General features: G+C 43.3%; 1 protein-coding gene across 1 annotated transcript; it reads left to right on the top strand.

Annotated features, from left to right (window-relative positions):
• Window positions 1-6,668: 6,668 nt before the first annotated feature.
• On the top strand, window positions 6,669-13,124 carry PHLDA1 (pleckstrin homology like domain family A member 1). The gene is made up of 2 exons (XM_008004060.3): window positions 6,669-8,034; window positions 8,444-13,124. The coding sequence occupies exon 1, from the start codon at window positions 6,773-6,775 to the stop codon at window positions 8,006-8,008; it is 1,236 nt and encodes a 411-aa protein (XP_008002251.3). The 5' UTR covers window positions 6,669-6,772; the 3' UTR covers window positions 8,009-8,034; window positions 8,444-13,124.
• Window positions 13,125-14,031: the final 907 nt, after the last annotated feature.

The following is a 14,031-nucleotide window of genomic DNA, read 5'->3' as shown; positions in this document are numbered from 1 at the left end:
AGATATTTGAGTTGCAAACAACGGGTGCATTTACCTAGTTTCAGAGTAGAAACAGACTTAGGAAAGGTGATAGGTGTTCTTGGGCTCTTAAGAGGGGACAGAGGATTGCTATTCAGCCAGAGCAATGCTTCTACTGTTAGTTACTGGGGTATCTTGTCACCCCAAAGACCAGCCAGAATATCAACACTTTTGAGTGATTGCAGTTTTGTGACAATGTAATACTGGGTCTCAGCCTCCTTCATTGGATTACCTTCCTCTCTGCTCCACTTCATCCAGTTCCATATTTTCATTTGTCATTTCAAAGCTAATATTACCATAACAAGTTTACAAATCATCAGACTCCCTGGTTACTTGTTAATAATATTCAATAAGATAGCCTGCTTGCCCGTTTTGAATAATAACATTTCCAGACAAAACATTAGTCATTTCCCCTCATAAGTGCTGTCAATCAGCTCTCCATTAGGTACATTGGTAAAAACACTCATCCAGGATCTTAGATACTTAGGGAAGTAGACATGTGCTTTGGGAGGCCGAGGCGGGTGGATCACAAGGTTAGGAGATCAAGACCATCCTGGCTAACACGGTGAAACCCCGTTTTGTAATTTTTGTAAAAATACAAAAAAATTAGCTGGGTGTGGTGGTGGGTACCTGTAGTCCTAGCTACTCTGGCTGAGGCCGGAGAATGGCGTGAACCCGGGAGGCGGAGCTTGCAGTGAGCCAAGATGGTAGCACTGCACTCCAGCCTGGGCGACAGAGCGAGACTCCGTCTCAAAAAAAAAAAGTGAAAATCGTAACTACTCATCAGAGTTTGAAGTGATTAGAAAGGAATTAACTCAGCCAGAGGAAATCTAAGAGGTAGGAGGTGAACTGGGCTTTGAAGAATGAAAGGTTACAGAGGATTCGGGAAAGCAAATTGGAGGCAGTGAGGACAAGTAGATATATGCATGGCACTCACTCAAGGTTGAGCCGAAAGAGACTCAAAATAAGGCAAGCAGGACCCATTCTGTGGAGGACTTGCCATGCAAGGGTAAGGAATTGGAATGTTATATACAATGGGAGGTGAATAGAAGTTTTCTGTCATACTTTAGGAGTAAAACTGAAGACCGTGTGTATGAGAGTATGGATCAGGTGGTTGGGCCACCCAAAAGCTTAGATGAGAAATGAGAACTGAATTAGGCTGCTGGCAGAACAGAAAGGATGGAGACAGCTGATGGACAGTGCTTGGATCCACAAGTAGGTTGTACTACGGTTAAAAAAAAAAACAGCACAAAGCACTCTTATAAAGCACTTTAAGCTGTTACACAGATTGATCACTAGGAGGCATCCGTTCATCAACTAGTAAGGCGAAAAGGAAGGCAGCTCTGGACACCCACCGAAGAAGTCTGGATAGTTCCGTGTTAATGTTTAACCTTTTCAACTCAAGGACTTCTAAAAACTAGAATCTAGAATATTTCTTCTGAATAGTACTTCAAAGATTAAATAAGGCCAAGAAGTCTAAACTGCACTCTGAATGTGGGATTATTTGATTATTTATTTTGAGACAGAGTCTCGCTCTGTTGCCCAGGCTGGAGTGCAGTGGCACGATCTCGGCTCACTGTAACCTTCACCTCCCTGTTTCAAGCAATTCCCTTGCCTCAGCCTCCCGAGTAGCTGGGATTACAGGCACATTTTTTTGCATTTTTAGCAGAGACGGGGTTTCACTATGTTGGCCAGACTTGTCTCGAACATCTGACCTCAGGCAATCTGCCTGCCTCAGCCTCCCAAAGTGCTGGGATTGCAGGCGTGAGCCACTACGCCCAGCCTTGGTTATCTTTTATACACTGATGAGAGCAATGTGACATGTTCATAATTTACTGGGTTTTAACTATTTTTTGAAAGATGTTTGACTTTTGAACTATCCAAATCTTTAATAATGATCATTGTCAGGAGTTTCTACTGTATATTGCAAATTAGTTTACATATCAGAATTTTGTAATCATTATGAATTAAACACTTCATAACTTTCCAAGTTCTGTTACATGTCTTTAAGCTAGTATTGATTAATGGACTTTTAATCAAGTGTTTGACTATGTAACTGCCAAGTAAGAAACTTATCAACTCAGTTCCATTACTGTGTTTCTCGTGCTTCTAAATACTCTTACTAGAAAACAGTAGGATGCTAGTTTATATAAACACTTCTCACAATATTAAATTGCATGTTGCTTGGGAAAAGATTTGTGGGATTTATTTTAGATGATGTCTGGACTATGAAAGCATTTAAGATTCAGAGAGGCCTAGCATGTAGTTATCCATTTAAAAATTATAGCAGATATATTTGTAGGGCACATTTCAAGTCCTTACATTTCAAATTTTAGGATGCATCATGAAAAATCTGTCAGAAGCATTTGAAAAAATTGATATTCTTTTAATGATGGGCATGGACTTCTGACTCAAGTCAAGATTTCTACCTATGTTGAGCATCTACTTTGTATCAGTACTTTTTCTAGGTGATTGGGACACATCAGAAATAATGGTCCTTGCCCTCTTGAATAGCTTGCATACTATTCTAGTAGGAAGGGGAACAGAAATAAGCAATAGGTACAATAAATTATTGAGTAGCATGTTAGAATATATGCTATGGGAAAAATTAAGGGGAATTGGGTGGCTACCATTTGAGAGTGATCAGGATAGGCCTGTTGAGCCAAGACTTGAAGAAAGTGATGACCCTGGGTGCTATGCTGAAAATAGATAATAAGGATAGAATCAGGGAGACAAGTTAGGAGGCCATTGTAATCCAGCGGGGGGATATGATGGTGATTTGGATCAGGGTGGTAATTAAGGAAGTAGAATCCAGATGTAGTTGAAGGCATAACCAGTGGGATTTCCTGACTAAATGTGTAGATCGAATATTGGGAAAGAAAAAAATCAGAAGGCAGGCATGCTTCTATGCCCTTGAAGGCCTGGGGCAAGAGTACAATGGAGATACCATATGTTTAAATATTTAAAAGTTCTGTTTAATGAAAATATGCCCAATGTACCTGTCTTGACAAACTTTCATTAGAACTGGGAAGCCAGGTTTGTATTTATGCCAGAACATAACTTGGGGATAGAGCTGACCCTCAGCCCATGTCCCACCTTCCTTTTCTTCCCACCCCGGCTCTGAACTGTATGGCAAGGGGCCTCCTGCATATTTACTTGGATGCCATAACAAGTATATTCAAACCGTCCCATCCCCCTAACACATCAGTGCATGCAATGATGATGTAATGCATTTCCTGGAACAGCCGGGGCTATTCTGGGCAGGGTATTTGGGGTCCTGAGTACCTAGAGTGTAGTGCAGAATGAGTATGCCCTCTAGATGACATGTCATTTTGACTCTAAAGCGCTCAATCCTAAAGCTCAGGGCCTTGGTAGGGGCCTTTCCTGGCCTGGTGTAAGGGCAGTACTGATTTAGGGTTTTTAATTTGAGCATCTGTACAGAGGATTGCTGTCAACCGAGAAAGGGGGCTGCAGGTAGAATAGGTTAGGGTGAGGAAGATAGTTTGGGAGCTCATTCACACGTTTTATCTTAGATTACACAGGCAGTACTGTAGAGAAGTGTAAATGGAGAATTTTCAACTTATAGTAGCACTCACTGGCCTAGAATATATAAAAAGCGAGGGCTGTTTTTCACTGTAGTTAATTCTAACCTATAAACTGGAGCAGTTCCATGTAGGAATTTGTTATAACCTATTGTGTATCAATTATAGACTCCTCTGACCTATCCAGAGTGTTGTTTTTCAGTTTTGTTTTGTTTTTTTCCTATGACCTAAAATCCCCTCAGACTTAAGCCTCTAGTGAACTACTCAGTAAATGGCTTTACTAGTAAGTGTTCCCCTGCCTGGTATGTTTATTATTTTTTAACTTCAGTGGTTTATTCTTCAGCAGTAAGCAGTTGGGGGTATAAATTTGGGACTCTGGCATATGGATGTTATTAAAAGTGATGAGACTGGATATCAACAAGGGAATGAGTGTAGATAAAGAAGAGAGCCAAAGACTAAGACTTGGGGCATCCCAAGATTAAAAGGTTGGAGAGAAGAGAAAGAACCTCGTAGAGGAGATACCAGAGTGATGTCCTTGAAGCCAAGTGATAAACTTTATCCAAGAGAAGAAAATGAACTGTCCAATGTTGCTGATAGACAACTTGATATTGCCAACTGTAAAATGTACTTTGAATTAGCCATTTCGAATTTGTTTACCAAAGCAATGATTTTGTTGACTAGTTTTCTAAACTTCAGTAACTTTTAAGTGACTTGTAGGTTTTCATTGCATACACAGCTGAATTTTTTTTTTTTTTAAACAGGGTCTTGCTGTCGCCCAGGCTTGTTATAGTGGTGCGATCCTAGTTCCTGCAACCTTGAACTTCTGGGCTCAAACAGTCCTCCACCTCAGCCTCCCAAGTAGCTGGGACTACAGGCGCATACCACCACACCTGGCTAATTTTTGTTTACTTTTGTAGAGGGAGGCCTTGCCATGTAGCCCAGGTTGGTTTCAAACTTCTGGGCTCAAGGGATCCTCTTGCCTCAGTCTTCTAGTGTGTGTATTACAGGTATGTGCCACCATGCCTGGCCCAAAGCTTTTTTTTTTTTTTTTTTTTAAGTTCTGTAATGCATTTTCTGTGAATTTATTGTCTTAAAAAATTGGCAAATATGGCCATTTTGACATATTTGCCAAATATTAGCATATGGCAACTATGCTCTTAATTTGTTAAGTCACCAACTGTTGGTGATGACTGTTGAAATAACAAGAGCACAGTTGTCACCAGTCTCCAGGATCCTTACACTACTGTTATTTTCAATAATGCCCCATAGTCAGACGTTGTAGACTTAACCACTGAGCTGCTCACAAAATCACTACATCATTGTGAAATATGTAACTGGAAATTCTGGGCTTTAAAGTCTCCAGTTATAATTAAATGGGTGATTTTGAAAATTGTGGTGGCTGTTCAGACATTTTCAAATGAGACTAGAACGCATTTGTTTCAGACTGATAAGCTGCAGAAGGTTAGATAACACCAAATACATTTGGGTTTCTCCTTAGAAAATGATTTGGGTCTCCAGATTACATCTCATTTTTTTTTACCCTATCAAGTTTGTTTTTCCATATGAAATGTCTTTTCCAACTACACCTGCCCTTGGAGACTGTGAATAACAGACTTAAAGGAAGTATCCTTTCCAGATGAGCTGAAGAATGTCATCCTCTTAAAAGAATGAACAGCTGGTCATGTAGAAATTCTCTGGAATGCTCACTTGTCCTACAAAGGCAGGGGGCAGAAAGCATGTTTGTAGTTTTTTTGTTATTGGTATACATAATTGTAAATCTTTGAGACATAATTTTACTAGAAATCCACATAATTTTAATAATTGCCTTTCTCCTGGAAAGATGGCTAATCAGTTAACAATGTGAAGGCTAGAAAGCTGGCCAAGCATAATTTAGTGGGATTCAGGATTGCTGGCTGGATTGTCCCGTTTGATCAGACCATGTTTCTTAGATGAAGATTCAGGACGCCCTCGTGTATAAAAGTTATCCTTTGTTCTGATTACGTTGGTATTAAGTTCGAATTTCTTACCATGACACACAAAGGATTCGACTCTTGCTTAGCTGTCTAAGCTCCTCTCACTTTCTCTTCCCCTCTTGAATTCTTTGCTCTTGCCACACAACTAGCAGATGAGCTAATCTATCTGTTCCAATGTGGGCACAGTAGCAGCCCTTCCTCTTACCTTGGCCCACTCTGACTTGTCCAGCCCTGGTTTAATTCTTCGTGAGGGTCCGCACGTAGTTGGGGCTGTTTACTAAACGGATGAATTTCCCTACCGGGAGGCTAGGTCTCCGTTATGCTTTAATTCCCAGGAAGCGGCTTCTATAGGCATTGTTTAAATGTAAGGACTAGGAGGGAGCTGGGGGTATTGCATTCCCCAGGTCACAGATAAATGAGATTCCAAAACCAACATCTGGCTAGGCGCTTGGAAAGAGGGACCCCCGAGGTCGACCAGGCGTTTAGAACTGTGCCTTGCAGTGTGGGATCTCAGTACCGGATATTACCCCGGTTTGTAGAGTTACTGTTTAAGAGACGATGAACACCGTAAGGACGGGTCAAGAAGAAAGCCGAAGACGGGTTAGCGCCTCCGGTCGGGGTAGAGAAAAGGCAGGCGAAATGCGACCTGACGTGGGTCAGCCTTTCTCCACCCGTGGCAAACCCGACAGTCGCACCATTGCTTTAACAATCGCCCTCTTTCCAAGAAGAGCTACTTAGTGACCGTGAGCGAATATGCCTGGGAAGACACGATGTCCTCTCGGCCTCTGTGCGCTCACTTGTTTACCTAGGCGTCCGGGGGAGGCACACTCGCGGGACTCGCGGGACGCGGCCCCGGCCTCCCGGCTCACGCAGGCTACGACGCTGGTTCTGCGAATCCCCAGGGCTAATTCCCAAGAACGGAGAGACAGCACAGCCTGGAGGCTGCCCCCGCCTCCGCGCCCCTGTCCTCACTTTCTGAGGCTGTTAACAGAAAGCCCCGTGGGCCGGGGAGAGGCGGGACGCGGGGGATGGCTTCGCAGCGCCCTGTGAGCGTCGGCTTTAGTCGTCAGGCAGCCAGGACTCCTTGGGCGATCGCCCTGGGTGGAGGAGAGGAGTTTCCGGGGCTCGGGTCCGGGTCGCCTTCCAGGGGAACAGGCACGGAAGCAAGTGGGCGGCGAGAGGCGGAGCGAGGGACGCGGGGGGCGTGGACGCAGCCGGCTTTGGAAAGGCCCCAAGTTAATGAGGCGTGCGCCGGCTGCCGAGCGCCTTTCGGAGCTGGGCTTTCCCCCGTGGTGCGGGCGCCAGGAGCCGCCTTTTCCGCTGGGTGTCACTCGGGGGTGGGGAAGATGGCCCATTCAAAAGCGCCGCGAGGGGGCCCGGCCAGTGCCCTTCAGTGAGCGCTCGCAAGAGGACGGCAGAGGCCCGGCAGCTCGCGGCTCCGGGACCTTGTGGCGCATCAGGACGCGGCTGTCCCTCTGCCGGGACCCACAGCCGCCGCCGCCGCTCTGCCTTCTGCGTGTTAGCCTCCTCTGCGCGCTCCGGGCAGGCGGCCGTGGGAGCCGCTGGGGCGAGGACGGCGCGCGGCTGCTGCTGCTGCCCCCGGCCCGCGCGGCTGGAAACGGAGAGGCCGAGCCAAGCGGCTGCCCCTCTTATGCTGGGAGGATGCTGGAGAGCAGCGGCTGCAAAGCGCTGAAGGAGGGCGTGCTGGAGAAGCGCAGCGACGGGTTGTTGCAGCTCTGGAAGAAAAAGTGCTGCATCCTCACCGAGGAGGGGCTGCTGCTCATCCCCCCCAAGCAGCTGCAACACCAGCAGCAGCAACAGCAGCAGCAGCAGCAGCAGCAGCAGCAACAGCCCGGGCAGGGGCCGGCCGAGCCGTCCCTACCCAGTGGCCCCGCTGTCGCCAGCCTCGAGCCGCCGGTCAAGCTCAAGGAACTGCACTTCTCCAACATGAAGACCGTGGACTGTGTAGAGCGCAAGGGCAAGTACATGTACTTCACTGTGGTGATGGCAGAGGGCAAGGAAATCGACTTTCGGTGCCCGCAAGACCAGGGCTGGAACGCCGAGATCACGCTGCAGATGGTGCAGTACAAGAATCGTCAGGCCATCCTGGCGGTCAAGTCCACACGGCAGAAGCAGCAGCACCTGGTCCAGCAGCAGCCCCCCTCGCAGCCGCAGCCGCAGCCGCAGCCGCAGCTCCAGCCCCAACCCCAACCCCAATCCCAGCCTCAGCCTCAGCCTCAGCCGCAACCCCAGCCCCAATCACAACCCCAGCCTCAGCCCCAACCCAAGCCTCAGCCCCAGCAGCTCCACCCGTATCCGCATCCACATCCACATCCACATCCACACTCTCATCCGCACTCGCACCCACACCCTCACCCGCACCCGCACCCGCACCAAATACCACACCCACACCCACAGCCGCACTCGCAGCCGCACGGACACCGGCTTCTCCGCAGCACCTCCAACTCTGCCTGAAGGGGGCAGCTCCCGGGCCAGACAAGGTAAGGTCCCGGCACTCGCGCTCCAGAGGAGTGGGTCTCGGGAGTGTGTTGGGAGGAGTAGGAAGCTCGCTCACAGGTTCGGCTCCTGTATGGAGAAATCAGAACTCATTCCGAGTTTCTGGGGCGATGGAAGGAACAGAAACAAACTGGAGCCAGGAGGGCCTGGGCAGAGAGGGAAGGCTGGGGAGACCCAGGCCAGGCAGGGGGCCTCGCAGACCGCGCCCGCGCCCATCACGACCGTGCTTGTCCGGTGGTGCGCCCCCCAGCCCCACTTGACTGTGTGTTTGGGCACTTGAGGGAAACACCGCGGTGCCTTTCTGAGCCCGCTTTGTCAGCCGGACTGGCCCGAACAGAACTGGTCTGGGAGGGTTCCTAGCCACCTACTTCACTCGGTGTCATTTCTTTCCAGGTTTTGAGGACTTGAGGAAGTGGGACGAGCACATTTCTATTGTCTTCACTTGGATCAAAAGCAAAACAGTCTCTCCGCCCCGCACCACATCAAGTAGTTTGGACATCACCCTACTGAAAACTTGTGATTCGTCTTAGTTTTCTGCATACTTTTCATCACGATGCAGGAAACGATTTCGAGTCAAGAAGACTTTTATTTATGAACCGTTGAAAGGATCGTCTAGTATGGTGAATTTTCTAGGAGCGATGATGTACTGTAATTTTATTCTAATGTATTTTGATTTATGATTATTTATTAGTTTTGTTTTTTTAAATGCTTGTTCTAAGACATTTCTGAATGTAGGCCATTTTCCAAAAAGGAAACTTTATTTTCAAAAACCTATTCCATAGTAAGTCCTAGTCTTGGAAAATAAAAAAGGGCGGTGGAGGGGAAAACATTAAGAATCTAGTCATTATTCCTGGAGTACTTTCAGAAGGTATGACACTTTCATTGTTATGCCAAGTGGTTGAAATTAAAACTCCGATACTACTTTTTTTGAGGATTTTTGTTTTTGTTTTTGCTTAGACATATAGTTTGTCTAGAAGTTTAAAAAAGCTAAAAGTTCAAAATGGTGTAATTATGAATATCTAATGCTCAAGATAGTTGCTAAAAGGAAATCAGTAGTAGGGATACCTGATTTCAAAATATTTAAAACATAACCTAACTGATGATGGTAGGATGATTGTATCTTGAATATGTGGTAGGGCCACAACTACTGTAGGAAAACCTCTTATCATCTGTGTGTAAAGGGCTTAACAAGGAGAAGAGGTCTTTTGACTGATTTATGAGTATAAATGCATTTGCTGTTTCATTTCAAAAATGTTGTGGAGGAAAATAGTATATTTAACTTGTGTAAGAGAATATTTGTGCTCCTGTCCAGGCTGCAGGACCTTTCTCCGAGAGGTTTGCACACTTGAACCACATTTTCTGATCCCTTTACTTTGTTTTAGAAGCACACTGAAAAATCTCATTGTTTAAAGTACAATTTGTAAATATTTCAAAGGTCTAGGCGTCATAACTTTTTGTTTTCATACTGAAAATGATGTTGATCAGAGAAACCAACTGTTTTGCTTTTCATTGCTCTGTGAGAAATTTGAGGATTCTGTTTTGTTGTTAGGTTAGCTAAATCAGAAATTGAAAAGGAAAAGACTGGATAAACACAGGATTTTCAGTAAGAAAACAACCCCAGTCTTGTCTTAGAAGCCACTTGTTGAGGAGTCTGGGGGGGGGAAAAAGAGGATGTGCTTTTAAAGGTAGAACAAACCTTCTTCTGTGTTAAATCAAAAGGATGTTCAAAATCCACCAGGGCAGATGCTACTTAAGTTTAAATGGAGCCATAGATGATACAAAGTCCTCTTGGGGCTGAAAATCACTTCCTATCTGCATGGCTTTACTAACTGGTTTCTGTTTTCCATTATCTTTTTCACAGAAAGATATTGGTCAGTATTTTTCCAGCATTTAAATTGAAACGGTCAGTATCAGACCACTGCTAGGTTATGTAGTCAAGAAATAAAAATAGAATTACATGCTACAGATGTCTTTATTCTCCTTCCATCTAGAAAGGAGTTCCAAGGTCAAAGTACTTTTTAGTGCAATAGTTAAATGACATTTTGAGATCATAACTCTTATCCAAAAAGTTGCAGGGAAAATTAAATAGTTTTCCCCTATTAAGCAAATGGCAAACAAAACTTAAGTGGACCCCCATTTCCAGTGGTTATTTAGGTTGCAGTTGTGAAAATATGCTGCCAACACTTAAAAACTAATTTCATATGTATATATGTATATACATATATGAATATGCATGTACATATACATATATGAGAACATGTATGTACACATATATGCATATATATGAATATATATGTATATGTGTGTATATATGTATATGAAATGAGAGCCGGATCTAAAGATTTCTTAAATCAAGTTTGGTTCAGCTTCCTTAGAAGTACGGCTGTACTTTTTGAGGAGTGCCTCATAGTACTATACTTTTAATGCATGCAAATCATAATAACTCCAAATGAACCACAATTTTTTTCCCAATGGAGGATTTTTCTTTTAAATTCTTGTACTAAAAATTAAAAAATCCATACCAAATACTTTACAAATTAAGATTGGTGTACGTTTTAAAAAAGGCATTTGTATGTTGTTAGCTTACATATGGGGCTAGGTAATTTCATTGCTTACAAAAATATGCCCAGGCTCCCTCTTGGTGGCTGGATTTCGTTTTTTTCCCCCCATGGTGGCCATGGTTCTTAATAGGGCCACCAGAATCATGGTTTCTTTTCTTTTCTTTTTTTTTTTTTTGAGATGGAGTCTCACTCTGTCGCGCAGGCTAGAGTGCAGTGACACGATCTCGGCTCACTGCAGCCTCTGCCTCCTGGGTTCAAGCAATTCTCCTGTCTCAGCCTTCTGAATAGCTGGGACTACAGGCGCATGCCACTATGTCCGGCTAATTTTTGTATTTTTAGTAGAGACGGGGTTTCACCATATTGGTCAGGCTGGTCTCGAACTCCTGACCTCAGGTGATCCACCTGCCTTGGCCTCCCAAAGTGCTAGGATTACAGGCGGGAGCCACCATGCCCTGCCCCAGAATAATGGTTTCTTGACTTTCCATAGCCCTTGTTCCTTAGTCTTTTGTGATATTTATGTTGACCTTTATCACTTTCTATTCTGAACCCCTCTTAGCATTTAATGTGAAATCTAAGAAATCAGAGAGAAGTAGAATGGCTTTTATTGTTTTGACACCTTTGAAATTATTATTAGTAATTTTTCCAGAGCAAAAAATCAAACACGCTCAGTAAGTCTAACCAAAACAAAATATAAATGTACATCATTTAATGTCTCAGTGGCTCTATCTACCTGTAAGAAAATGATACAAACCACCTAAGGTATTTTGAAGCCTGACAAATCAACTTCATGGAAAAAGGTAAAAAATGCATTTTTCAACCCAAGGAAAAGATGACCGAAAGGGCAGATCCAATAGAGGACCCACTCCTTAAATAAACATAAAATGTAAAAAGTTGGAAAATTAGGAGTAATGTTCCATCTGGAAACTGAACTTTTTATCCTTGAACTTGTGTTGGCACCAAGCCTCATACACAGTGAGCTCAGTAACTGTCTGTTGGGACAAAGGAAGGAAGGACAAAATGTGTAACTCCCCAGCATCTGGGAGATGCTGTCTCTTGCCTCGCTGAGTGTTCCTTTTATTTGCTCTCATGTCATTCCCTGAGAACAACGAATTCTGGGACAGGCTAAACATCATGACAAAATTTCTTAAACAGACTTTCTGAGTGGAAATCCATTTAGATCTGTGTATGCTCTATGGGGAGTGCTGACGTCAGAGTAAACGTCTATAAGGGGCCCTTTTAAAATGAACATTTTCCTCATTGAGCAAGCTGGGATTCTCTAATCATGTAGAAATCAAACCATCTTTATAATTTCACTTCAAATGTTTATGGTTTTGTGTTTTTGTCTCCAATGATGGTAAAAATAAAAAACACACGTTACTTAAAGGAGTTTCCCTCACATGTAAACACTGTTAGGAAGTCTGGATTAAGTTGAAAGTCTTGTTTTAACTATTATTTTCTCTCATATACCAAACACTCTGTATTTCTCTTAAAGAAGCTCTTTAAGAGAAAGCCCTAATTTTAAATCTGACAGTAAAGTTTGCTGCAAGTGTATGAGTTCAAACACATCCCTTGTTTTCTGTCCCTAGGGGAAAAGTCATGTGGTTTTAGCTTGGCTCCTGTGTTAATATTATATTCAGTAGCAGGCTTAGAAGAGTGGTCTAAGACTCGAACCTGGAGCAATTTTATAGCTCAGAATCCTATGAAGATAGGACTGTGAGCATTTGTTTTCTTTTTTTGTGTGTCAAACTAATTGGCTTTTGCTTTAGCAATAAAATGTCCTCAACAGAATAAATTTTAAATGTGAAAATTATAGATCTTGGTATTGAATCCATCAGTGATTCAAGAGATACACCTATTTGCCTAAAACAACACAAGATGTATTAGTTATGGAATTACATGTTGGATAGGTTCTTAAAACCTGTTTCCTCAATTCTTGACACAGTTTTCAAGGGTGGCTTTTTGACTTGCACGGTTGGGCAGATAATCCAGATTTACCTAAGATTGGGTAAAAAAGTGATCTGTGACTTTGCTGGCAGGGCATTTGCTAAATGGAGTACAGGATCTAACAGGGTTTTCTTAGAAAGGGCAAGATTGTCCAATGAAGGAAGCAGAAGGACTCTGGGTTAGAAGGATCTGCACAAAAGCTGGTGAGACCTACTCTCCACTGCTCTGCAGCTGGTCAGCTGATGGCAGGCTGAGCAGTGGGGAAGCAGGTTTTAACAACAGGTAGTCCTTCCAGGTCACTGTATATTGAGAAGAAACATAAAACTATTTTGTGTCACATTCCAAGGTCAGCCTTCTTCTTAACGTTTTATAGTATACAAATGCCAGCTTCTGGAAAGCAAGTGTCATCATGTACCAAATGCTTTATACACCATCACATTCGTGAATTTTTTAGCATGGTCAGAACTTGTGTAAATATGTCTCTTAGATGATTTTGGGGAGATGTGATTTATTTTTCATATTTTCAAAATGCATTCCATTTCAAATAAAGTATCTATTGAGACAACTGACCTGTGGACCTTTTGAAGGCCTTGTTCAACTGGCACATGCACTGTGTGTTCCTGTGAAACAGATTCTGAATTGCTTGGGCATTCTGAGGGGAAAAAAAAGACGATTTTTGAGGTTGGGAATTCAATTTTTAAAAAATTCACTGGGAATTTGGAATATGAAAATTCACTCAGGTCTGTTGGTGAAAAAATTAGCTTTCAGAATGCTAATGAACCTTAGTGGAATTTTCCATAGTTTCCCAGAGGACCAGAAACAGTCCCTAGTGAATCAGCTCAACAGCAATTCCCTCTTGAGTCCCAGAGGTAGTCTAGTTCTCTTATGTCTCTTGGGAGGGTAAAGCTTTGTCTCTGAGTCATCCTTCAAACAGGTATTCATAAACCTTCCTATTTTGTGTTGAAAGCAGAAGGACTTGATTCTTTAAAGAAAAACAGCATAACTTTATTCTTACAATCTCCACTGGCATCTAAAGGCCTTTAAATCTCAAAAGACTTTAAATTAGGAAACTTGAAGTATTTTTTTTTTTAATCCCTTAGCATAGTCTTGCACGGGCAGCTTTACTACTGTAGTTTTTTTGTTTGTTTGTATTTTTAAAGAAAAAATGTGAGAAGACAAATTACTGTCATGCTAAGGGGACTTCAGGGACACTGTGCAAAATCAATATATATAGTAGGTGGTAGGCCAGGATTGGTAAGAGCCAGGATTTGAGAGTCATAGTACACCGGTTCAAGTCCCAGTTTCACAATTATTAGCTGTGTAGATCTTGAATTACTTAAACTCTTGGAAACTCAATTTCCTTTTCTGTAAAATGAAGTTTATAAAGGTACTTATTTTAGGGTGTTGAGGAGATTTAATAGGATACATAAAAGTACTTAGAGCAGTGCCTGCCATCACTGTGAAAGGAAGCTCCTT

Source organism: Chlorocebus sabaeus, chromosome 11, assembly GCF_047675955.1.
Source record: "Chlorocebus sabaeus isolate Y175 chromosome 11, mChlSab1.0.hap1, whole genome shotgun sequence".
Classification (NCBI taxonomy): Eukaryota; Metazoa; Chordata; class Mammalia; order Primates; family Cercopithecidae; genus Chlorocebus; species Chlorocebus sabaeus.
Note: the sequence above shows the minus strand (reverse complement) of the source record. Positions and strands in the feature narration are given on the sequence as shown.

Excerpts from the sequence above, each read along its gene's own strand:
- PHLDA1 (XM_008004060.3), top strand. The coding sequence starts at position 6,773 with ATGAGGCGTGCGCCGGCTGCCGAGCGCCTTTCGGAGCTGGGCTTTCCC.